The sequence below is a fragment of the Dendrobates tinctorius genome, unplaced genomic scaffold (assembly GCF_039654945.1).
Source record: "Dendrobates tinctorius isolate UK_male_01 unplaced genomic scaffold, ASM3965494v1 ptg000075l, whole genome shotgun sequence".
Lineage (NCBI taxonomy): Eukaryota > Metazoa > Chordata > Amphibia > Anura > Dendrobatidae > Dendrobates > Dendrobates tinctorius.
Genome location: NW_027361743.1, coordinates 42,765,862 through 42,791,789, shown reverse-complemented (window position 1 = coordinate 42,791,789; position 25,928 = coordinate 42,765,862). Strand labels below are relative to the sequence as shown.

The window sequence follows — 25,928 nt, the reverse complement described above, 5'->3', positions numbered from 1 at the left end:
TAAAATTTATTGGGTTTTTTTTTTTCAGCATCAGTCACACAAACATTTGATCTAAATTAAAGCAGAATTTTTAATAGAAGTCGAAAACCTTTAGCACTCGACATCAAACAAACATCAATTGTTTTAAACAGCTACAATAATTCTTGCCGAATTTCTAGACAGCCCTCAAAATTATTCATTGTACAGATGTTCACCACGATAACAACTTCCTGACCAATCATTTAATGGGGATAAAAGAAAGGCCGCATTATAGGGGCTGCCACTGACATGCTAACAGATTTACGGCACGTGCGCAAATGGCCGAAAATGATGGCATTCTGGAGCCGCTCTCATGTTTGTTTTACTGTCTGAACCAGTGAAATGGTCGTATTAAAGACAGAGCGCTCGCTGGTATTAAAGGGGTATTCTCATCTTGTGTTCCACAGGAAGCCGAAGGCGGCGCGCTCCTGACCGACCGTGCAAGCCAGTGGCATTGTGGCCCAAACTGTGCACTCTCTCCAATGGTGCAAGCAGAAGCAGCTTTGTCAAGTGGTCCAGCAGATTTCAGAGCAGCACTTACAGGCTCTATAGCAAAGAGCTTGTAAGTGAGGCACCGTCGAGAGTCTGCAGCTGCCAGTAACCTAAGAAATGAGCAGTTAAAGAAACAGTTAACAGTCCCTCCTTTCTTAAAGCAAACAGGATTTTTTTTTAACTAATAATATTAGTGTGCGCTTGGAACACTCAAAGAAGAGGGAAATCTAAATTGGGTGGTTATAGAAAAAAAAAAAAAAAGGAAGAAGGAACAGGAAGAAGACAGTTAGTCTTTGAAACATGTTGGAAAGTCCATTGGTCCCCGACGCAACCACCAGCAAGTGAAACTGACGTGGTCATGTGCTGACTCACATCACGAAGGTCCTGTATACCTGGAGCAGCTCACAGACGCCGGGAGCACGAGAGGCCGCTCACGTCTTCTCCACAGCTGGAGGTACACTGACAGGAGGATGCCACCGGCCGGGGCAGCCCCTGTAACTCGTCTATACCCCAGTGTACAAACCCCCCCTCCTTTTCCAAGCGCTGGAGCTGGTACACTGACAGGAGGCTGCCACCGGCCGGGGCAGCCCCTGTAACTCGTCTATACCCCAGTGTACAAACCCCCCCTCCTTTTCCAAGCGATATTTTAACTTGCACCGCTTACTGGAGTGAGGACTTCGCATCGCATTATCTTTACAGGTACCGCTCTCTGACTTGTGCATTTACTATTGCGGCTACTCTGCACAGCCGTTCACAGGCTGCAATTTGACTTTTTTTTTTTTTTTTTTTTTTAAGCTGCTATCAGGGAGAATTACCCTGCAGTATATAACCTGTTCAGTGAGTCCAGGTTTTTACCCTCACTCATGCCTTTTTAGTTTGTGATTGTTCAGGTTGGAACTAAGATTGCCACCAGCATCTATATATATTCTTTTTCCCTTAAGCACTTCTTCTGAGGTCTTACAATTGACTATTACTAATTGCTATTTTCTCGCTATTATCCAGCTACATAAAGAGCACTTATAAGAGGTTTTTTTTTTTTCTATAACCACCCAATTTAGATTTCTCTCTTCTTTGAGTGTTCCAAGCGCACACTAATATTATTAGTTATTTTACCTTATTTCTTTGACACCCTTGTGACAGGTGTCTTAGTGTTTGCTGCTGGAATTACAGTCATACACAAGCGCCACTGAATCTCCATTTGCATTACCTAGGATTTTTTTTAATAAGAAGTAAATTGTAAAGTTACTGGTTTTAATAAGTACTTTGCAATTTTACGCATTTATGATGATGAGACAACCCCTTTAATGAAAACTCATCTTGTTGCCTATACTAACCAACTAGAGCTCAGTTCAATTTTTAAAGGGAATCTGTCACCAGGTTTTTGCCATCTCATCTCAGAACAGCATAATGTAGAGACCCTGATTCCAGCGATGTATCACTTACTTTGCTGGGTACAGCAGTTGCGATACAATCAGAGCTTTTAGATGGAGCATGTAGCAGGGCTCAGAAAGCTGCCCCTGCCCACACCACAGCTTTTGTGTATCTAGTCAATTGACAGTGAGATGCTAATTAGTGCTGGGGGCGTGGTTGGACCAGGATTCAGGTGGGTGCTAGTCTGGGCAGTGAAAATCTCCTGCTGATAAAACACTCATTGTATTGAAACAAAGCACACAGTCTAATAAGTGACCCATCGCTGAAATCAGTGTCTCAGCCTCTACCTTATACTGTCTTCACATTACATAGCAAAACCTTCTGACAGATTTCCTTTAAACTGCTGTGGAAAAATGAAAGCTGCTGTTACTTTTGGTAAATGAAGCCATTTTCCAAACTGTACTGTACAGTTCCTATTGCCATCTCAGCCAAATCGGGAGTTACAGAATCGGCATTTACTTCTATGTGAGTCACAGAAAAAGTGTAGCACAGCCTGGTTGGCTTGTAGCCATAATCCCCTCTATATACAAATGGCCAAGAAGGAAATACCCCTTTAAATCCAGGGCTCCATGGTGCCGCACTCTAAAATTGCATGTGCACAATTATACATTTTTGAAAATAATCATTAATGTTGCACGTGGGACTTTGTGGTGCGTTCTCAGAAGACACAACATGTAATGAAACACCATGTGTTTATGTGTGTCCCTACATAAATGATGCTACCTGGTGGCTCACACAGCCACATGGATGACCCTCGTAGTCAGTGACACCTTGTTTTGGTGTTTGGAGGGCGTCACGGAGGTCAGACCCCCGGCAATCAGAAACAACATATGTGAATCATGTCACTGATGTTTTTGGTGAGCCAACCAATAAGCAGCAAAAAGCATTGTATTGAAAAGATTTACCATCAGAACCTTTAGGCTATGTGCACACGTATGCAGAAAATTTCTGCATTAAATCCTGAATCCTTCACAGAAAACGGGCAGTTTTTTTTGCGGTTTATTTCCGCGCGGTTCCAGACCCATAGAAAATAGCTAAAAATGTGGAATTTTCAGCGAATTAATGAGCATGATGCGTTTTTTACAGCGAAGCGTTTTTTCGCGGTAAAAAACGCATACACCTGCACAAAAATTGCGGTATTCATTTAAATGAATGGTAAGCTTCATTTAAGCGTTTTTGACGTGGTTTGTTTGGTAAAACCACGAAAAAAAACGCTACGTGTGAACACAGCCTTAAAATTTATTCTGCATTCCCCCTTATCTAGAAGGTACTGATAGTTGAGGGTCAGACTACTGGAACCATTGCAATTGGACCACCCGATTAGTGACTCACCTTTCCGGAAATACACTTTTGTCAGTACAATACAGTAGCAAGTAACAAACACATGCAATCATATTATCTGCTGCACATAAGGCATTTTTTACCTTTTTATAGTAACTGATACCACGCTGATTTGCTGCTTACCTTTACGTCAGATGTGTCTCTTTGGCAGTTTCTCCATGATCTTGCCACGGCAGAGAAAGTTCGGTCTGGGTGATCAAACTTGCTTTCGTTCACATTAAGAAAAAATGTAGTGAAGGGTTCCTTTAAAGAGACAAAAAAAGAAGAGTGCAAATGAAATGGGCTTTTATAGCTGACCACACATAGTAGCTCGGCTGACAGCTCTCTCCAGACTCCCCTTCACAAAGGGGCGCTCCTATGTTCCCTAAGAGAATTATTTTGCATCGGCTAGTCTACCCTGATATACGCGGTCAGCAAACAGTCCGGAGGGCCCATAAACACATCACATGGTGGTCCTTATTCGTGATAGACAGCACTGGCTTTCCAGGAGCAAGCACTAACTGCAGAGAAAGCTCAAGAAAGTCAGCGCTGTCAATCACCAGTGGGGGAAGTGGGGCATGCAGAAACAGTGGGTGGAATAGTGCACTGAGTCACTTGGCCACACTTAGGGTGCATTGAGCCACTTGGCCACACTCAGGGTTCACTGAGCCACTTGGTCACACTCAGGGTGCACTGAGCCACTTGGCCACACCTAGGGCTCACTGAGCAACTTGGCCACACCCAGGGTTCACTGAGCCACTTGGTCACGCTCAGGGTGCACTGAGCCACCTTGCTACACCCAGGATGTGCCGAGCACCCTTATTAGCAAAATTTGTTAAACTTCAGTTTCTGCCAAACACAAAAAGTGATTAAAATACTAAAGGTGCGATTTTTAAAGGGGCCATATGACCTACAAGGCCACAGGGCATTACAAAACGCTTCCTTTAATTCAATACCATTAAGTTACAATAGTCGGCACAGAACAAAATAATAGAATTTTGAACAAAAGAATAGACTGTAGAATTTTAGGTAGGCACATCAAACATTTTAGTAAATTAATACAAGAAAGTATCCACATAAAAACCTCCAGCGCTGACGGGTGAGCACAATAAGTGTCCCGCTAAATAATTGTCCCATATGGAAGCGATTACACAGAACAAAGAGAACTCATCTGCGTGGTTTCTTATACCGAGCACTGGATTTCCACAGTATATAAACCTGCAAATTGCGCCACAGCATGGCGCTCCCCACAGTCGGAGGTAGATTATACCAGCATGCTGCCAGAATTATCTGCTTACAAGGCTTTAAATAATAAATCATATTTACTCAAACATGCACAGTAGGCAAGAGTGAAATAATAATTTACATTAGACCCGCATACACTTGCAATTAAATTAAATTGGGGGTAGGGTCTGATAATAAAGGAATGAAGAAAACATCCCTGCGTGGAGCACGCCGAGTGCAGTAGCGCCACACGCTGTCACTTTCTGCTCTGCCTGCTCTGTAGGTGACCGCATGACCAGGGCAGGTCATCCCCAATCCATTTTGGGTGGAGTAAAAAAAAAAATGCGTCAACTCCAAAACAAAATTATTACGTATTTAATACCGCATAGTTCACTTATTAACCCCTTCCTGACCTGACAATTTTCCATCTACTTTTCCCCCCTTCGTCTTCCAAAACCATAACGGTTTTATTTTTCCGTTGAAATAGTCGTACGAAGGCTTGTTGGGTTTTTTTTTTTGTGGAACTATTTGTACTTTTGAATGACTCCACTATTGTTTACCATGGGATGTACTAGGCAGTGAGAAATAAATTCCAAGTGAGGAAAAATTGTGAAAAAAGTGATATTCCACATTTTTTTTGTATTTACCATGTTCACTATAAAGTAAGAAATGACCTGGAAATAGTCTCCAGGTCAGTACAATTACACAGATATAAAACACGTAAAAATAAATAAATAAATATTTTTGGCGTAATATTAGTTTAGAAAGATTTAGACATTTTAATTAAAGAATGTGTGTTAAATTCTATTACTCTTGACCTTTTTATGAAAGTAAAATGTTGAGTGCTGCTACACTAGTTGCCTGACCACCGATCGGGTACATTTAAGCGGCCATTTTATAGCCTTTTCAGAACAATGGTTAATATGATTGCTCTATGCACATAGGATATTATTTTTCTCGGCAGCACATAGTCCAGGACGTGCTACCGAGAACGATTATTTTTACCCTCAAAAATAATTTCACTGGATGAATGAGCGTTTTGCTCACTTGACGGGCGATTGACTGCCTGTGTAGACTGATAGAGCGAACTGTAAATGAAGCCTTACGAGCCAGAAGTTTGGCTTAGCGTAATCTCCAGCTCCATGGCCCTGTGTAATGCATGTCTAAAGGGCCTGTCACACTAAGAGATATCGCTAGCAATATCGCTATACCTAGTGACGTTATAGCGATATTGCTAGCGATATCGCTGTGTCTGATACTTACCTACGACCCGCTCCCCCGCTGGTTATCGCTGATCGGGCGAGAACGTTCAGGACTGTTTCTCGTTGTCAGCTTCCTGTGGCGCTTCCTGCTGTGAGGACGAGCGACGCGTGGAGCCGGGCGGGAGGACGCAGGATCGCCTGGTGTGACAGGTAAGTAGCGATCCCTGTCCCCAGCGATGTCGCTAGTGAGATCTGCCTATGTGGCAGCTCACTAGCGACCACTTAGCGATGTACCAGCGATCCTGACCGCGTCATATCGCTGGTCGGGATCGCTGGTACATCGCTAAGTGTGACAGTACCTTTACAGTGGGGAAAAAAAGTATTTAGTCTTCACCATAGTGGAGTTTGGAGTGTGACTGTTTGAGGTTGTGGACAGATGTCTTTTATACTGATAACAAGTTCAAACAGGTGCCATTACTACAGATAATGAATGGAGGACAAAGGAGCCTCTTAAATAAGAAGCTACAGGTCTGTGAGTGCCAGAATTCTTGCATGTGTTTAGGTGACCAAATACTTATTTTTCACCATAACTTGTAAAATAAATCTTGCCAAATCAGACAAGGTGATTTTCTGGTTTTCTCATTTTGACTCTCACAGTTCTGGTCTACCTATGATGTCAATTACAGGCCTCTCTCATCTTTTTAAGTGGGAGAACTTGCACAATTGGTGGCTGACTAAATACCAATATACTCGTGTATAAGCTGACCCCCCAAATTTTGCCACAAAAACTGGGAAAATTTATTGACTCGTGTATAAGACGAGGGTGGAATCCATAGATTATGCCCCCATATGCTGCTCCATAGAATATGCCCCCATATGCTGCTCCATAGTTTATGCCCCCATATGCTGCTCCATAGTTTATGCCCCCATATGCTGCCCCATAGACTATGCCCCATATGCTGCTCCATAGATTATGCCCCCATACGCTGCTCCATAGATTGTACCCCCATATGCTTCTCCATAGTTTATGCCCCCATATGCTGCCCCACAGACTATGCCCCCATATGCTGCTCCATAGAATATGCCCCCATATGCTGCAAAAAAAAAAAAAAAAAAGCCATACTCCTCTCTCCTGGGTCCATCGCCGCTGTCTGCCGCTTCTTGTGTCACTGACTGTTCAGCCAGCAGGGGGCGGCGCGCACTAACCACGTCACCACCAGGGCTGTGGAGTCGGTAAGCCAAACCTGCGACTCCGACTCCTCAATTTCCCTTACACCGACTCCAACTCCGACTCCGACTCCACGACTCCGACTCCCACACATATTGCTTATATTTAAGTGAAAAATTTATTGTAGTACAATGTGAACCTCAGACATTTAATCATTTTTATGATCCAATAATAAAGATATTTAGAACAGAATATATATTGGTGTACTACCCGGTTTTCATTCTTTTTGGTACAGATACGATATGGATAGACAGATATGGATAAATGGATAGACAGAGCAGATTTCTAATCTGCTTTTGCTATTGAGTAACATTATCTATGAGCTCAAAAACCTTTCAGGTGATGCAGTTTTTTAAAAAGATGATCAGCTTTTGCAGCTGAAAAACGTATCCTCAAAAAACACAGGAAAAACGCTGTGCGTGAATGTAGCCTTAGATCAGGAATAGAACAGCCATTTATAGAACATTTCATAACTTTCCCAAACTCCTATGAAAAAATATTCAGCACATTCTGCATTGAACTACTGTACCCAATTTATTATATATTTTAGGAGTCGGAGTCGGTCCATTTTATACCGACTCCAACTCCACCAAAATGAGCACCGACTCCGACTCCGACTCCACGACTCCGACTCCACAGCCCTGGTCACCACGCCTCCTGCTGCCTAAACGTCACTGACACAGGATGCAGCAGAGACTGCGGTGAGCAGCGATGGACCGGGGGACAGGTGAAAATCGCTACACTCACCCATCCTGCCGCAGTCTCTGCAGCCTCGCTTATCCTCTGTCTCCCTTCCTGTCTTCAGCGGTCACGTGGTACCGCTCATTACACTCATTAATATGCGCATATTCATGAGTGTAATGAGCAGTACCACGTGACCGCTGAAGACAGGAAGGGAGACAGTGGAGAAGCGATGCTGCCGCTGCAGAGATGGACAGTGGAGAAGCGATGCTACCGTGTCAGGACTGGTAAGTATGATCTATGACACCCCCGCTCCCCCTCCGACCCCCAGATATATGACCCATGTATAGGCCGAGAGGGGGACTTTCAGCCCAAAAAAATGGGCTGAAAATCGCGGCTTATACACGAGTATATACGGTACTTTCCCCCCCCCACTGTATATCTTGACATTGCATTGTCTGCTTTGAATGGACAGTTGTAGACTGACAAAAAGGAATGGTAACATTGGCTCTTTAATGTATTCATACATTTCCAGGATGCATTAATATATTCTGGAATTAAAACATGGATTTTTGTGATAAACGCACCGTAAAATCCTTTTCTCCGAGACGCTCATTGGGGGACACAGGTACTGTGGGTGAATGCTACTGCCGCCTGGAGACGGACACTAAGTGAAAAAAAAGAGGTTAGCTCCTCCTCCGCCGTATACAACCTCGCCCCGATTGCGGGCGGAAACCAGTTTGGTGCAAAAGCAGTAGGAGATCAAACAAAAATCAGACAATATCAACCTTAATGCAGGTAACAACATGTCTAGAAAAGACACCACTCTAATATCATTCAAAAAGGTATATTAATTAAACAAAACAGAAGCCAACTTGGCTAACAGGGTGGGTGCTGGGTCCCCCAATGAGCGTCTCGGAGAAAAGGATTTTACGGTGAGTTTATCACAAAAATCCAAGTTTCCCCTTCGCCTCATTGGGGGACCCAGGTACTGTGGGACGTCCTACAGCAGTCCCTGGGTGGTAAGTTGACTGACCGATCCAAGCTACATGCACCTCCTGTCTAAAGGTGCGCCACCGCTGCTTGGAGAATCCTTCTACCCAGGTTCGCATCCGCTGAAGACTGAGTGTGGATATTGTAATGTTTAGTAAACGTGTGCAGGCTGGACCAGGTTGCTGCCTTGCAAACCTGTTCCGCCAAAGCCTGGTGCCGAAGCAACCAAGAGGCGCCCACTGCCCGAGTAGAGTGTGCTCTGATCCCTGCTGGAATCGGCGCGCCTCTGATGCGGTAGGACTCCTGAATAACCAAACGAATCCATCTGGCTATGGTCGATTTTGAGGCAGCGAGTCCCTTCCTGCGACCCAGAGCGTCTGACTGACGAAAGGGTGCCATCCGCGACACGTACCTCCTGAGTGCTCTCACCAGATCTAACGTATGCAGGGCCTTTTCCACAAGGTGTACCGGTGCTGGACAAAAAGAGGGCAAGACAATATCTTCATTAATATGAAACGAGGAAACGACTTTTAGCAAAAAAGGAGGAGCTGGTCTAAGAACCACCTTGTCTTTGTAATAGGTCAGAAACGGGGCTAGGCAAGATAACGCTGCCAGCTCCGAGACCCGCCTGATTGATGTTATAGCTACCAGAAAACCACCTTCCAGGAAAGGTATGACAAAGAGATATCCTGTAGCGGCTCGAATGGAGCTTCCTGCAGAACACTTAGGACCAGGTCCCAGGCGTCCATAGGTGCCTTATAGGGCGGTACCAAGTGGGAGACGCACTGGATGAAAGTCTTTACCTGCAAGTTGGTAACAATCTTGCACCGAAAAAGGATGGATAAAGCCGATATCTGTCTCCTGAGAGAACTGGGGGCCAAGTCTGAGTCTAGGTCAGACTGGAGAAAAGCCAAGATATTAGGGATGGAGAATCTCAGTGGCGAACAACCATTGCCCCGACACCATGCAAAAAACACCTTCCAGGTGTGGTGGTAAATTTGTGCTGAGGCAGGCTTCCGGGCGCTAACCATCGTAGCAACCACTTTGCGCCCAAACCCCGCCTGCGTCAGAATCCAAGATTCAATGGCCAAGCCGTCAAACACAGGGCCCCTGAGTTCGGGTGGCAGATCGGCCCTTGAAAAAGTAGATCTGGGCGCTCTGGCAGTTGCCATGGCACGTCGACGAGCAGCTGCACTAGATCTGCGTACCACGACCGACAAGGCCAGTCTGGGGCCAGCAGAATCACTGGCACCCCTTCTACCTTGATCTCCTTGATGACCCTCGGAAGTAGTGGCAGCGGGGGGAATAGGTATGGGAGGCGAAACTGATTCCATGGCAGAATCAGCGCATCCACGCAGACTGCCTGGGGGTCCTGGGACCGAACGACAAATACGGACACCTTGGCGTTTACCCTGGAGGCCATCAGATCCACAACCGGTGTTCCCCACAGTTGGCAAATCTGCTGAAAGACCTCTGAGTGTAGCGACCATTCCCGGGACGCAAGTCCCTGCCGACTGAGGAAGTCTGCCGCCCAGTTCTCTACCCCCGGGATGTGGACCGCCGATATCAGCGAGCGGTTCCTCTCGGCCCAGCGAAGCACGTGCCCTACCTCGCGCATGGTTTCCCTGCTTTGGATGCCCCCTTGGTGATTTATGTAAGCCACCGCCGTGGCGTTGTCCGACTGAACCCGGACGGGGCGGCCTGTTAGAAGGTGATGAAACCGTTGCAGAGTCAGCCGGATCGCCCGTATCTCCAAAAGTTGATCGGGAGGCATGCCTCCTGCGGCGACCACCGTCCCTGGGTCGTGTGGTGGCGAAAAACCACTCCCCAGCCGAGAAGGGTGGCGTCAGTTGTGACCAACAGGCAATGCTCCGGGGGAAAGGGTTTCCCTTGAAGAAGGGAGGAGCTGATTGTACACCACTGTAGTGACTGTCTGACCTGAGAGGACAACCAGCACCGATGATCGTGAATGGGTTCTTGTCCCAGGCTGACAAGAGGGTGTGCTGCAGGTGGCGAAGATGGAACTGGGCGAACGGAATCGCTTCCATCGCTGCCATTTTCCCTTGGATCCTCATGCAGAAACGGATGGTGTGAGGGACTGGTTGGCGCAGTACCCGCGCTCCGTGCCAGAGGGCTAGGACCTTGTCTCGAGGGAGAATTACCAACCCTCGGCAAGTGTCGAAGGTCATCCCTAAAAAGGAAATTCTCTGAGCTGGCACAAGGGATGATTTCTTGACACTGACCAACCACCCTAAGCGGGCAAGAGTATCTAGCATAATGCTGACACTTTCCTCGCATGCCCGCCTTGAAGGGCCCTTGACCAAGAGGTCGTCGAAGTAGGGGAATACGACTCTGCCCCAAGAGTGCAGGATGGCCATGGGGACTGCCATGACCTTTGTGAACACTCTGGGGGCAGTGGCTAGCCCGAAGGGAAGCGCTGCAAACTGAAAATGTAGACCGTTGATGATGAAGCTTAGAAACCTTTGATGCAGAGGCAAAATGGGGATATGTAGATAGGCATCCTGGATAGAGGCCAAGTACTCTCCCTGCCCCATTGCCGCTATGACCAAACGGAGAGACTCCATCCGGAAATGTCTGATCCTGATAAATTTGTTCAGGAGCTTTAGATCCAAAACGGGCCTGACAGTCCCGTCCTTTTTGAGGACTGCGAACAGATTGGAATAGAAGCCCTGCGTCTTCTCGCTTTCCGGTACCGGAATGATAACTCCATTGTGGCTGAGTGAATCGATGGCTCCTAGTAGAGCATTTGCCCGGGTATCCACTTTGGGAAGACGGGAAAGAAAAAATCGTCTTGGGGGGGTACCTGACAAATTCTATCTTGTACCCTGTGGACACCAGCTCTCTCACCCATGTGTTGTGTGCGACATTGAGCCAGGCGTGGTGAAACCGGAGAAGGCGGTCGCCTACCTTGCTGGTGTCGCCTGACAAATGCTCCGAGTCATTTGGCTGAAGATCTTTGGGACCTGGATCCCCGCGACCTGGACTGGTTTGCACGCATCCTCCCCAATGGGTTGGTTCGATATGAGACCTGTCGGTCCCTAGTCAGGTTGGGGCGCCCTGATGCGGTGGAATTAGCCGCTGTCGTCCACCCGGGGTTGCGAAAGGCCTGAAAACACGCCTGAAACTGGTGACAAAATGGCGGTTTGACCTTTTGTTGAGGAAGAAAACCGCTCTTGCCTCCTGTGGAGTCGAAGATGAGCTGATCTAAATTCTCTCCGAACAGGCGCCCACACTGGTATGGTAGTGCTGTCAAGGACTTTATCAAGTAGTCCCCCGCCATGGCTATCTGATTTGTGATTTCTGATACTTCCGCTGGTAGGTCTATGTCCGGCAAGTCTCTATTCAAAGTTTCTGACCAAGAAATCATGGCCTTGGCTACCCACGTTGCTGCGAACGAGGGAGAGAGTGTTGATCCTGATGCCTCAAACACTGAGCGAGCCAAGTTCTCTATAAGACCATCAGTGGGATCCTTAATAGAAGAACAACTAGGCACGGATAGTAGAGTTTTTGTAGCCAAGCGCGACACAGGTGGATCCACCATTGGGGATTCTGTCCACTTTCTACGGAGCTCCGGGGCAAAAGGATACTTCGCCTCGAGTGCCTTCTGGCCCGAGAACCACCTGTCCGGCCGTTCTCTGTGTCATTGCACTGTGTCCTCAAATTCAGGGTGAGTGCAAAATACTCTATGGGGATGCTTGACCCGCTTAAATGACACCTTATGGTCCGCAGCCAGAGTGGAATCATCCTCTATCCCCAGAGTCTGGTTGACGGCTTCTATGAGACTGTCAACTGTTTCCTGACCACCTGGCGTATCTAGGTCAAGGGGTTCGTCCGAGTCGTAGTACGAGTTTTGCTCGCTATCGACTGCGCTGGTGACGGGGAGCGAGAAACAGCTCACGGTTGCCGAGGCACCGGATGGACCAGGAGACTCCATGTGTGTTCGTTTCCCTCGCGTCTGGCTGGAGTGAGAGCGGCCCCTGCAGGCCGGAGGCTCCTGTGAGGTAGAGGACCCCTCTAAGACAGGTGAGCCCCTGTCCCTGCCCCTATCTGGGGCCCAAAGGGACTCGATTGCTCTCGTGACGCCATAGATTGCGACAGTGATAACGCCCATTCCGGGGGGCTTGGTACACTGGGCTCGGTCGCAGGGGAGGGCTCCTGAGCACGTTCGGACTGACAGGCTTGCATACTCGCTTGGTCTGCGCCCGCGGAAAAGCAGACTGACAGGAGATGCATGCAGCGTATAAGAACATATGCGCCTTAGCTTTTCCTGACATACTGTACCTGTCAGGGCTCCGTGCTAAAAAAAAAAACGCCAGGGGAGGGCGCTCTTTATTCCTGTTAGCGTGGCCTCTCCGTGGGGCTGGGGGGCAGCACTTACCCTAGTCCTGTGTCCACTATGTCCTCAGCGTGCGAGGCGTTGCTTCAATCTGCGCTCCTACCACTACAGGCCGGCCCCTGGAAGAAAAAAAGGATCCTGGGGTCGGTACTTCCTATCGCGGCCTAGCTTCGGCCTGAAGCCAGGGCCTAAATTTCTTTCAGCGTCCGCCCAGGCTACGGGGGGCGGGGCCGCTGTGACACAATGCCAGGGGCGGGGACTTCCGACCGCAGCCTAGCGCGGGCTGAAGCCGTGGCCTCGATTTTTTTCCCCCATCTGCGCGGGGGGGGGGGGGGTCAGTACCGCCGGACCCCAGAATGATGGCTGGGACCGGATCCGCCGCTGCCGGACACTGCAGGAGCCCTTCCTGGCCATCCACCTCCGTTCAGTTCAGGGAGAGGGGGGCCATGTGAGGTAAGGACGGTGCAGGCACCCTAGCTCCATCTAACCCCTTCAAGGGGTGAGGAGAAGGACCATCCACCATCTTGCCCCAGCATTGGTGGGGCAGTGGGGGCCGCACGGACTACGTTTGTGCCTCTGTGCAGCCTAAGGTTTCAATACCCTAGGGTGGACAGGGCTAAGTTCGGCATCATGTCCCATGGCGCGAGAGAGGATACGTGGAGGGACACTCGCACGTGCTCGCCCGTTGTTGGTTTGGGGAGATTGGACCCCTTCCATAGGGTCCGTCGCCCGTATCTCACCTCCGTGGTCTGACAATATCCCACATCGCGGGAGAGGATACGTGGAGGGACACTTGCACGTGCTCGCCCGTTGTTGGTTTGGGGAGATCGGACCCTTTCAATAGGATCTGCCACCCCTATCTCATCTTCATGTGAAAATTTTTTTTAAAAAAATGGAACATCCGGAAAAAAATCCCCGTTGCGGGAGAGGATACGTGGAGTGACACTCGCACGTGCACGCCCGTTGTTGGTTTGGGGAGATCGGACCCTTTCAATAGGGTCCGTCGCCCCTGTCTTATCTTCATGGGGAAAAAGAAAAAGGAAAAAAAAAAAAAGAATCAGTCTCGAGACAGACCGACGTGTGCCTCCAACAGACACTAAGCAAAAACTGGTTTTCGCCCGCAATCGGGGCGAGGGTGTATACGGCGGAGGAGGAGCTAACCTCTTTTGTTCACTTAGTGTCAGCCTCCAGGCGGCAGTAGCATACACCCACAGTACCTGTGTCCCCCAATGAGGCGATGGAGAAATTTACATTTGACATACAAGCCACATACTGAGACAGCGGACATGAGAGGCGACTTGTCCCCTTTGAACAATTTAAAACCGATAATATGTAAAAAGCAACAAATCTTTTCTAAATCCAGGCACCTGCCTAGTACATGCTATTATGCACTTCTCTCCTTTGGCCATAATATCCGGAGGCCATACTGAACGCACGGCCACCTAGTCCAGCAGTAAATGAGATGCCATCGCTCCACTGGCAAACATGTAATAATTATTCCTAAAATCTCTTCACACATAATTTGTAGCTCTGCATCGCCCGCTCTACTCCTAAGCTCATTTATTTGTATTTTGTTCTTGTCACTGCAGTCCGCTCTGGTGTAAAACATGCAATGACAGGTTCCAAAGCTACCAGGCTACTGCTGCCTCAATACGTTACTGTGTAGACTGGCAGTGCCATGGAAATTAATTGTGCTCTATGTCACCCATTACAAGGAACAGAACAGCAAGCAAGAAAAATAGCCCGTAGCGTCTAAAAAAGAAAGAAAAATTGTGGATTAAGCAAGGAAGAGTTTTTCTATGCCCGCCTGCATTCCATCAACTATAATTTTTTATTTTTTTTTTTAAAGGAAGATTTTTTTCTTTCTTTGTATAATTTGGGGATTAACAAATAATGTGTATACATTTATTATGGCATTCTGCATAAAAAAAAAAATCCACCATATATTTTTTTTAGTTTTCATTCTACTTACTTTTTACTTAAATAGATATTATTTTTGATTAGTGTTTAGAAATGTGTACAAGATTAATTTACAGGTGACCAAATTTCTAAGTATAAACTGCACTTCTTGGACAAGCCCATTTCAAATTAAGGTGTATTCCCCCTTGGAAAACAAAAAAACAAAATAACTTATACTTGCCTCCTGCAGAGGCGTAGTTCTAGCAATTTTGACGCTAAGTCTCCTAGGGCTCGTGTGACACCGCTATAAAACATGAGCCCTGCAGCCAATCACCGGCCGTTATTAGGCTGCTGCGCTCTCACTTCTTCCATTTGTCTGATGTTCACCCGAGGGAAGTGAGTGCAGCAGCCCAATAGCAGCCGCAGATTGGCTGCAGGGCTAACATAGCATAATGTCACACAAACCCCAGTATACCCAGTGACAGCATCTCTGGAACATCGCCGGCACAGGAGGCGAGTACATGTTATTTTTATTTTACAAGGGAGATTACTTAATTTAAAAAGGCACTGTCCAGGTAGTGCACAACCTCCTTATAGGGCACCTGTCATGTAAAAGAGCGCTATTGAACTGCTGATATGGAGTTAGTCTGCAGGGTAATAGCGTTCTGACACCGTATGGCCTCCACACTGAGAGCCCCTCTGCCGGGAGGAAATTAACTTCATTCCCCTGCATGCTCGCTCTTCTAGTCATAGGGGTGCAGCCGGAAATTGGTCACATCGGTAAGGGGTTAAAAGCAGCAAGGGACTGAGCCACATGAGAAACTTGTCAGAAAGGCAGGTCCTTCTCACAGCCTGCTCCTCTTGAGTGACTGGTCTCTCCCCATATGCACATACAGGGACCTATCATTCGAGAGGAGAGGGTGAGGAGAAGCTGCTGAGTACCCGCTTGTCTGACTAGTCTCCCGTGCAGCTCGGTCCTCGGCAGCTTTTAAAGTGTGTTCTTCTCTACAACGCTGTAGAGATCGTACAGTCAGCGTCTGTTGCCTTTAAGGATGAAATCTGCTCTCTGACTTTGTTTATAGCCAGTTTTAGTCACTAGCTGTCAAATTCACAGATAACTCTCACATAACTGCTGTCTTCATATTTATATTATCAAGGAAATCTGATGCCAGGTTTTTGCTACCTAATCTGAAAGCAGCATAATGTAGAGACAGACCCCGATTCAAGTGATGTGTCACTTGTCTGCTTAGTGTAGTTTTCATAAAATCCTTGTTTTATCAGTAGGAGATTATCACTAGAGGACTACTTGGCCTGCTAGGTAGTCCAGCCACACCTCCCCACCAGTGATTTGCAGCTTTCTGCCTATACACAGTGCACACAGAAAGCTGCCAATCAGTGGTGTGGGCATGGCTATACAGGGCAGCACAGTGACTCATGGGTTAGCAGTGTTGCTTTGCAGTTCCGGGGTCTTTGGTTCAAAACTCTCCAAGGACAACATCTGCAATGAGTTTATGTGTTCTCCCCGTGTTTGCGTGGGTTTTCTCCAGTTTCAACACACACTCCAAAGACATACTGATAGGGAATATAGATTGTGAGCCTCACTGGGGACAGTGATGATAATGTCTATAAAGCGCTGTGGATTATGATGGCGATATACAAGGAAAGCATAATAAATAAATAAAATAAAAGAGCTTAGCATTCAGAAAACTGCTAGATCTGCAACAGAAAAAACAGTGATTTTATCAAAACTATAGCAACCAGCCTAGTTAAGTGACACATCGCTGGAATCAGGGTCTCTGTCCCTACATCATGCTGCACTCATATGGGGGTAGCAAAACCTTGGTGACAGATTCCCTTTAAGAGCGTATACAGTCATAGAAAATGATCTGAGCGTCATCATGGTCCTTGATGCAAGAAAACTAGTGTGGCTGTGAGATTAATGTGACCACTGGACAACCATAATATCTAGGTTTTTGGACAAGGCTATTTTCTATAAACTTTTGTCCGCCTTCAGTTAACTTCCCCCTGGGAATCTCTTAGGGGTCCGTATAAAACTAACACTGGTATGCATTTATGATCTACAAAATAACAGATTCAATGTATTTCCTGAAAATCTCCAATAAAAATATCAGTAATGCAATGCTAACATAAGCATCCATATTTCATGTATTGTAGAGCATCAGGAGAGGACAGATGAACCTGCACCTCTTAGGAACAGACCAGCAGATTCGGGAGTGATGTGGCTTTTCTAGGTTGCTGATTTTGGCTGCTATTCTGAATCTGTAATGAGCTCGGGGTCACCTAGTTTTCCCTCCGGGGGTCTTAATAACCCACATCCCATACAAACAAACTTTTAGTATATGCTGGGGCGATTTTTTTCTAAGGGAACATTTGGATATAGTTACAATTAAACGTGGGAAAGCTTCAAGCCTGTGTATGTGCTCACCTTGCGCCAAGTAACAGAGGGCTACAGTCCCACAGAACGTATATATTTTCTTGTGCTATGAAAGCCGTCACCGGTCCTGACTTCAGAATAACACACTGACACACATGCGATCGGCAAATAAATTCTACACAATATTTCTCATTGCTTTTCAATACGATTTATCATGTTATATCTACTGATCTGTTCAGATTAGCCTGAATTTTTACTTTTTTATATACATTTCTTGCAGCTTTAAAACCAACGATTGTAGATAATATGAAGAAATATCCCAAAATGTAAAGTGGAGAACTAGTGACCAATTGGCATCAGTGATATTAGTTGTAGAAGAAGAAAGAGATGGGTGGACTGTTCATCGCTTATATCCACAATGTGAAGAATTTCACCTATGGCCACAGTCCTCAGGGGCAAGTTAATGGAAACCAATTTCACATTTAACTATATTATGTACATAAAAATGGAAGGGGGTTGCACACAGAGCTATAGTAGAGAGGAGGAAAGCACATGAAGAGGAAAATAAGGGCAGAAAGCTGTGTTACATGATCTAATGAAGAAAGTCTCCCCCTGGAAACACAGAGCTCACATCCAGCCTGTATTACAGGGAGAGACACTCCGAAAATAGAAAAATCGGAAACATGAATCAGACTGCTAACTCCATATTAGTAGGTCTAAAAAAGGAATAAAAAAAATGAGGATTGCAGACCAAGAGTAATTTAATTATCTAAATGTCACCACTAACATATGTAAAATTATTTTTTTCCCCAAGTCAAAAGGTATCCACAGGCATCAAAGGCTCCTCAGAGTACAACACTGCGCCACATGATCCTTTCCCGAGCTGCTGACAGTCCAAGAGGGACCGCAAGATATATGTGGCTACATGGATCCAGGAAAAGCTTTATTTTTAGCCCAGTTTAAACTTTTTATGGGCTTTAAAAAGGGTTTTTCTGGCTGAAAACGAGGCTAATCTCTGATTTTGCTGCACAACGGCAGGATGTCCTCTGCAGGAATTCAAGTGTGTGCCTGGGAGATATATCTTCTGCAGAACGTTTATAACTAAATATATATAAGTAAATATAGATATACATATATATTTAGATATATAAACACTAATTAAGGAGAATTTGGATGGCAGTACATGGCCACAATTGAGAACTGCGGGCAGTGAGGATCGCAGGCTGGATAACTTACATGTGTTTTACATTGTAATATTAGTCACCAGTGCTCTCAACATCAGTCATGACTTTCTTGAAAACCACAGTCGCTGGTTGAGAAACCTCCTTACACGGACGTGTCACTCAAATAACTGCTGCTCAGAATTTTTTACATTTTCAAGTCAATTTGGTATTTGATTTCACTGATAACATCGCAGATTGTGTGAGAAGGGAGTAGACACCTGACAAGTTAATGGAATTTACAATTAGTCACTAAGCAGCTTATGGTAAAAGGGTGGACAATGGAAGGTAGATGGATCTGGATGAAGTCAGATCAGATGCAACTCAGGGAGATGTAACTCTATGTGTATGCTGCATTCACAAAGAGGAAATCGGCAGAGGCGCTCCATCCTGTCCTAACGACCTCTCAGATTTGTGCGGGGCCACACGGTGCAGGTGAACACATATCTACATAGATCACTCCAATGTGACCAGTTTAGGAGCAATATATCATAAAACGTACAACCATCGGTAGAATAACAATGCTTTTTGTATAAAAAATGGTGGAAAGCTCCCTGCAACTAATAATTTTATTTGGCTTTTCCCCATAGACAAATTTCATTTATCCACAGGTGATAGATATATGATGGGGGTCTGACCACAGGGTCCTTTAGCGATAGTGACAACATTGTTGCACATTCTGATGTGTGAATGAACTGTAGTGAGCATGTGCGACCACTGCTCCGTTCACTGTTTTAATGAAGTGATGTCCGCACATGCTCACTTACACAGGGGACTTCAGGACCTTTCATCTCAGCACCGTAGAGATGGACCCCAGCGATAACAGAGATAGGTTATAGATTTTACTTATGAGAAAAACCTTTAATGGTATGGTTCTTAAGTAATGGGGAATGCAGGATAAAGATAAGATAATTACTTCAATGTCTACAATTAGGAGAAAAGGTCACATTGGAACTTGTGTCTTTCAGAAAATGTTCTACTTTGGTAATTTGGAATCTTTAAAAAAAAAAAAATTGCCACCACTACTTGAGTTTGCCCTACAGTGCCGCGATAATCTATGCATACCTGAGCACCCACGATAGTCTGTGCATACCCGAGCACCCGCGATAGTCTGCGCATACCCGAGCACCCGCGATACTCTGCGCATACCCGAGCACCCGCGATACTCTGCGCATACCCGAGAACCCGCGATACTCTGCGCATACCCGAGCACCCGCGATACTCTGCGCATACCCGAGCACCCGCGATACTCTGCGCATACCCGAGCACCCGCGATACTCTGCGCATACCCGAGCACCCGCGATACTCTGCGCATACCCGAGCACCCGCGATACTCTGCGCATACCCGAGCACCCGCGATACTCTGCGCATACCCGAGCACCCGCGATACTCTGCGCATACCCGAGCACCCGCGATACTCTGCGCATACCCGAGCACCCGCGATACTCTGCGCATACCCGAGCACCCGCGATACTCTGCGCATACCCGAGCACCCGCGATACTCTGCGCATACCCGAGCACCCGCGATACTCTGCGCATACCCGAGCACCCGCGATACTCTGCGCATACCCGAGCACCCGCGATACTCTGCGCATACCCGAGCACCCGCGATACTCTGCGCATACCCGAGCACCCGCGATACTCTGCGCATACCCGAGCACCCGCGATACTCTGCGCATACCCGAGCACCCGCGATACTCTGCGCATACCCGAGCACCCGCGATACTCTGCGCATACCCGAGCACCCGCGATACTCTGCGCATACCCGAGCACCCGCGATACTCTGCGCATACCCGAGCACCCGCGATACTCTGCGCATACCCGAGCACCCGCGATACTCTGCGCATACCCGAGCACCCGCGATACTCTGCGCATACCCGAGCACCCGCGATACTCTGCGCATACCCGAGCACCCGCGATACTCTGCGCATACCCGAGCACCCGCGATACTCTGCGCATACCCGAGCACCCGCGATACTCTGCGCATACCCGAGCACCCGCGATACTCTGCGCATACCCGAGCACCCGCGATACTCTGCGCATACCCGAGCACCCGCGATACTCTGCGCATACCCGAGCACCCGCGATACTCTGCGCATACCCGAGCACCCGCGATACTCTGCGCATACCCGAGCACCCGCGATACTCTGCGCATACCCGAGCACCCGCGATACTCTGCGCATACCCGAGCACCCGCGATACTCTGCGCATACCCGAGCACCCGCGATACTCTGCGCATACCCGAGCACCCGCGATACTCTGCGCATACCCGAGCACCCGCGATACTCTGCGCATACCCGAGCACCCGCGATACTCTGCGCATACCCGAGCACCCGCGATACTCTGCGCATACCCGAGCACCCGCGATACTCTGCGCATACCCGAGCACCCGCGATACTCTGCGCATACCCGAGCACCCGCGATACTCTGCGCATACCCGAGCACCCGCGATACTCTGCGCATACCCGAGCACCCGCGATACTCTGCGCATACCCGAGCACCCGCGATACTCTGCGCATACCCGAGCACCCGCGATACTCTGTGCATACCCGAGCACCCGCGATACTCTGTGCATATCCGAGCACCCGCGATACTCTGTGCATACCCGAGCACCCGCGATACTCTGTGCATACCCGAGCACCCGCGATACTCTGTGCATACCCGAGCACCCGCGATGTTTTTTTGCATACCCGAGCACCCGCGATACTCTGTGCATACCCAAGAACCCACAATATTCTTTGCATTCTTAGCTCATTGTCAATGAGCCCTGGCCATAAAATGGGATGATCTGATGTTACAATGCACGAATAATGAAAATATTTTTTGAGATCTTTTGCTAAGTTGGAAAAATTGTCTATTATACTGGTACCGAATTTGACAGGTCCCATTTAAGAGTCCAGAAAACTGATCTACCCAAGTCTGTAAGTAATAGAGGCCATATTGGTTGTTACCAAAATTTAAAAGAAAAGAAGAAAAGCCTGCTGACTGCCGAATTCTGCTAGTGTGGGATACGCATAGTCACAATCCCCCTGTATTCCTAGTGCTGGGGGGGCGGTCACATAACTGCACGTATGCGATTTACATACTTGCGGTCACATGCTGACTAGACTCTCTTCTGCTAGAACATTGAGAAACGCAAGAGTCTAGTCAGTATGTGGCCACAACGACGGAAATCACATACATGTGGTAATGTTCCTCACCCAACTACACGAGGAATACAGGGAGATTACGACAGTGTGCAGGGATTGTCCAATCTAAGAATTCTCTTTTTAGACTAGTCAACCCCTTTGAGGAAATACTGCAATGTAAATAAAATAATCATGCAATAAAATTATAAAACAAAAAACGTATGTTTTGTGTACAGGAAATAGCTTGTTTTCTAAGAATAGGATATCTTATATAGTCCAGGTATTACATTGCTCTATGCGGCACCGCAGCCGGATAACCAGAGATATACTTACGATTCTAACAAGCCAGCACAGTGTGAAGGTGGACGTGGAGTAATGAGTATTGTAGTGATATGGAGGAGTTTGGTCGTCTTCCCAGGTCTCATATCGTTCTGCATAAAACACTGCTCTCTTTGGATTCAAAGCTCCAATGGGCTAAAAAATAAAAATAAAATAAGACATCAACTCTGTTTTTTAGATGTATACACACTTGAGCAGTTGTATATATTTACTGTATCCCTTCCAGCATAGTGGCTGCAATAAGTCACTGATGATATATCATTAATTCTCCTGGCAATGGGAGAATGCAGGTAAGCGATTGATTTCAGAGCTAATGCCTTACATGTTGTCATATGAACACTGACACCTGACAATCTAATAAGTTAGCATTAGACAACGGAGTATAACACAGCTCGGAGGAATCTACAAGCCGTATCTACCAGAGATAACGCACATAACTGGCTGTTTAAGTCTTCAAATACCCCTGTCACATTCCAGCAAACTAAATGACAGCGTGATGGGCTTCATGCAACGTCGGTGAGCGCAGCGTACAGGGAATCAGAAAGGGGTCTCCTTGTACTAAAAACCTAAGGCTGCAGACAGAGAACGAAAAACTTTCAACAAATGTGTGATGTTAGTTGTCTTTATTCTATTCTTCTGATACAAGGATCTTGATTATCTACTTCTGCTGCAAAATCTAGGGTATTAAGGCCAGGTGCCCACGATCTGCATCTAGCAGCACTTTAGAAGCAAGGCATGTTCGGTGCATCCAAAGCGTTGACTTCTACTGAACGCAGGTGAATCTGCTTGTGTTCATTGAACTGTCTGGATTTACCTCATTCAATACATTTCTATGTATGAAATTGACATGCTGAAGGTCTGGAAAGAAACGCCGCATATCCGCCTCCGTGGGTGAGCCGCGGGCGTCTGTGGAGGCATAATCAGCATGGAATTTCTTGAAATCCCATCCACTATACTCTAACATCTGGCTGCTGCGGGTAGGACGCTGCGCAAGTACACAGCGTCTAACCTGCAGCAACTCCGGACTGTGGGCACATACTTTAAGGCTGCATTCATACATCCTAGTGGTGTCCGTTTTTTTTTTCTCGGATAGCACAAGGATCAATACAGTTTCACTGATCCATGCACTCATCAGGTTAAAAAGACACAAAACCATCCAGGTATCCGGTCCGGGGCACTCGGAGCACCATCTATCCTCATCCGTTATGTGGATGAGACTCGGCCATTAAAGTCTAGAAAAGTTGAAATACAGAAGACAACTTTGCACTTCATGTTCCATGCAAGTTTCATCCATTTTTCACCGATTCATTGCTAAGAGTTAACGGACAGAAAAAAAGGTCAGACGGATAATCTACTTCTGTCAGGCCTTAAAAAAAAAAAGTGACAAAAATGTACCCAACACCAAGGCAATACAGAGGAAAAGTGAGAGAAAAATTGTCTATTTTACATGGATGATTGGTTGGGTTTGGACGATTCATAGTTTCATAGTTTTTAAGGCTGAAGGTAGACATGTTGATGTAAAGCAGTGGTCCCCAACCTTTCTTACCAGGAGAGCCACATTAAACCATGAGCGATAGTTGTGTCCCGAAACAATAGTGGCACTTAGAGCCCACCATCAATGGTAGACCACTGAGACCTTGTGCCTCCCTCGCATATAGGCAATGCAATTACATCGAAGGTTTCCCACTTTGCCCTAATTTGGTATTCTCATTTCAAGCACACCCTCCACACTATTGCATCAAGCTTCCTGCTCCCTTGTAACTAACAGTATCATCCTATCTCCAACTTATTAAATTTATTTCTCTACCCCTTCCCCCTGAAAGTATATGGGCATCCAGATCTTCTATTCTGTGCAGTACTACTCATAACAATCACATCTGGAGACCTCTTCTTCATAGCTGGTTGCTAGATGAGGTGCAAATGCAGTTAGCTGGCAGACAGCCATGAAACACACATCTTAAGCCCACGAGCCACAAGAGGCTCCCGAGCCACAGGTTGGGGACACCTGATCTAAATAAAGGTAAAAACCCCCATGAGGCAGATGCTAATGGTCCCATATTATAGGAAAATGAAATTTTTGCTATATTTATACAGTGGAGAAAAAGTATTTAGTGAGCCACTAATTGTGCAAGTTCTCCCATTTAGAAAGATGAGAGTGGCCTGTAATTTACATCATAGGTAGACCACAAGTATGAGAGTCAAAATGAGAAAATAAATCCAGAAAATCACCTTGTCTGATTTGGCAAGATTTATTTTGCAAATTATGGTGGAAAATAAGTATTTGGTCACCTAAAAACATGCAAGATTTCTGGCTCTCACAGACTTGTAACTTCATCTTTAAGAGGCTCCTCTGTCCTCCATTCATTGCCTGTAGTGATGGCACCTGTTTGAACTTGTTATAAGTATAAAAGACACCTGTCCACAACCTCAAACAGTCACACTCCAAACTCCACTATGCTGAAGACCAAAGAGCTGTCGAAGGACACCAGAAACAAAATTGTAGCCCCGCACCAGACTGGGAAGACTGAATCTGCATTAGGCAAGCAGCTTGGTGTGATGAAATCAACTGTGGGAGCAATAATAAGAAAATGGAAGACATTCAAGTCCACTGATAATCTCCCTCGATATGGGGCTCCATGCAAAATCTCACCCCGTGAGGTCAAAATGATCACAAGAACGGTGAGCAAAAATCCCAGAATCACACGATGAAACCTAGTGAATGACCTGCATAGAGCTGGGACCACCGTAACAAAGGCTACCATCAGTAACACACTATGCCACCAGGGACTCAGATCTTGCAGTGCCAGACGTGTCCCCTTGCTTAAGCCAGTACATGTCGGGGCCCATCTGAAGTTTGCTAGAAAGCACTTGGATCATCCGGAAGAGTATTGGGAGAATGTCATATGGTCTGATGAAACCAAAGTAGAACTGTTTGGTAGAAAAAAAACTTGTCATGTTTGGAGGAGACAGAATGCAGAGTTGCATCCAAAGAACACAATACCTACTGTGAAGCACGAGGGTGGCAACATTATGCTTTGGGGCTGTTTTTCTGCAAAAGGACCAGGACGATTGATCCGTGTACATGAAAGAATGTATGGGGCCATGTATCGTGAGATTTTGAGTGCAAACCTCCATCCATCAGTAAGTGCATTGAAGATGAAACATGGATGGGTCTTTCAACCTGATAATGATCCCAAGCACACTGCCAGGGCAACGAAGGAGTGGCTTCCTAAGAAGCATATGAAGGTCCTGGAGTGGCCTAGCCAGTCTAAAGATCTCAACCCCATAGAAAACCTTTAGAGGCATTTAAAAATCTGCATTGCCCAGCGACAGGCCCAAAACATCACTGCTCTAGAGGAGATCTGCATGGAGGAATGGGCCAACATACCACCAACAGTGTGTGCCAACCTTGTGAAGACTTACAGAAAACGTTTAACCTCTGTCATTGCCAACAAAGGATATATAACAAAATATTGAGATGAACTTTTGTTAATGACCAAATACTTATTTTCCAACATCATTTGCAAAATAAACCTTGCCAAATCAGAGAAGGTGATTTTCTGGATTTGTTTTCTCACTTTGACTCTCATAGTTGTGGTCTACCTATGATGTCAATTACAGGCCTCTCTCATCTTTTAAGTGGGAGAACTTGCACAATGTGGTGGCTGACAAAACACTAAAACACTTTTTTCCCCACTGTATATATAGTGATACAGAAAATTGAAAACCTTTTAAAAGTAGATTTAACCTTAAAAGCAGATGTAAATAATAGACCATTTTCTAATGACTTACTACATGAAAATAGTTTGTCCAGAAGAAAGTTACCTAAAAGCAAAAAATTTGGAAGACATACAAAAAAATTAACCAATACTCAAAAGCTAAATTCCCTGCAGAGATATCACCGCATTCATGTGACCGCTGCAGGCAGTCAATGGCTTTACAGGTGTTGATTTTATATATGACACATGACCGATAAGGCCAGCGAGAAGGCAACAGTCTTG

The 25,928-nt window shown here is 46.4% G+C and overlaps 1 protein-coding gene across 6 annotated transcripts in view; it reads right to left on the bottom strand.

Moving 5' to 3' along the window:
* NBEA (neurobeachin) overlaps nucleotides 1–25,928 on the bottom strand; it is a 915,436-nt gene that overhangs the window by 134,186 nt on the left and 755,322 nt on the right. For all 6 annotated transcript variants that reach the window (XM_073583206.1, XM_073583210.1, XM_073583208.1 and 3 more), the window contains 2 exons: nucleotides 21,922–22,062; nucleotides 3,406–3,525 (listed from right to left, as the gene is read on the bottom strand). In XM_073583206.1, coding sequence (XP_073439307.1) covers nucleotides 3,406–3,525; nucleotides 21,922–22,062 — 261 coding nt within the window. The remainder of the gene's footprint in view (nucleotides 1–3,405; nucleotides 3,526–21,921; nucleotides 22,063–25,928) is intronic.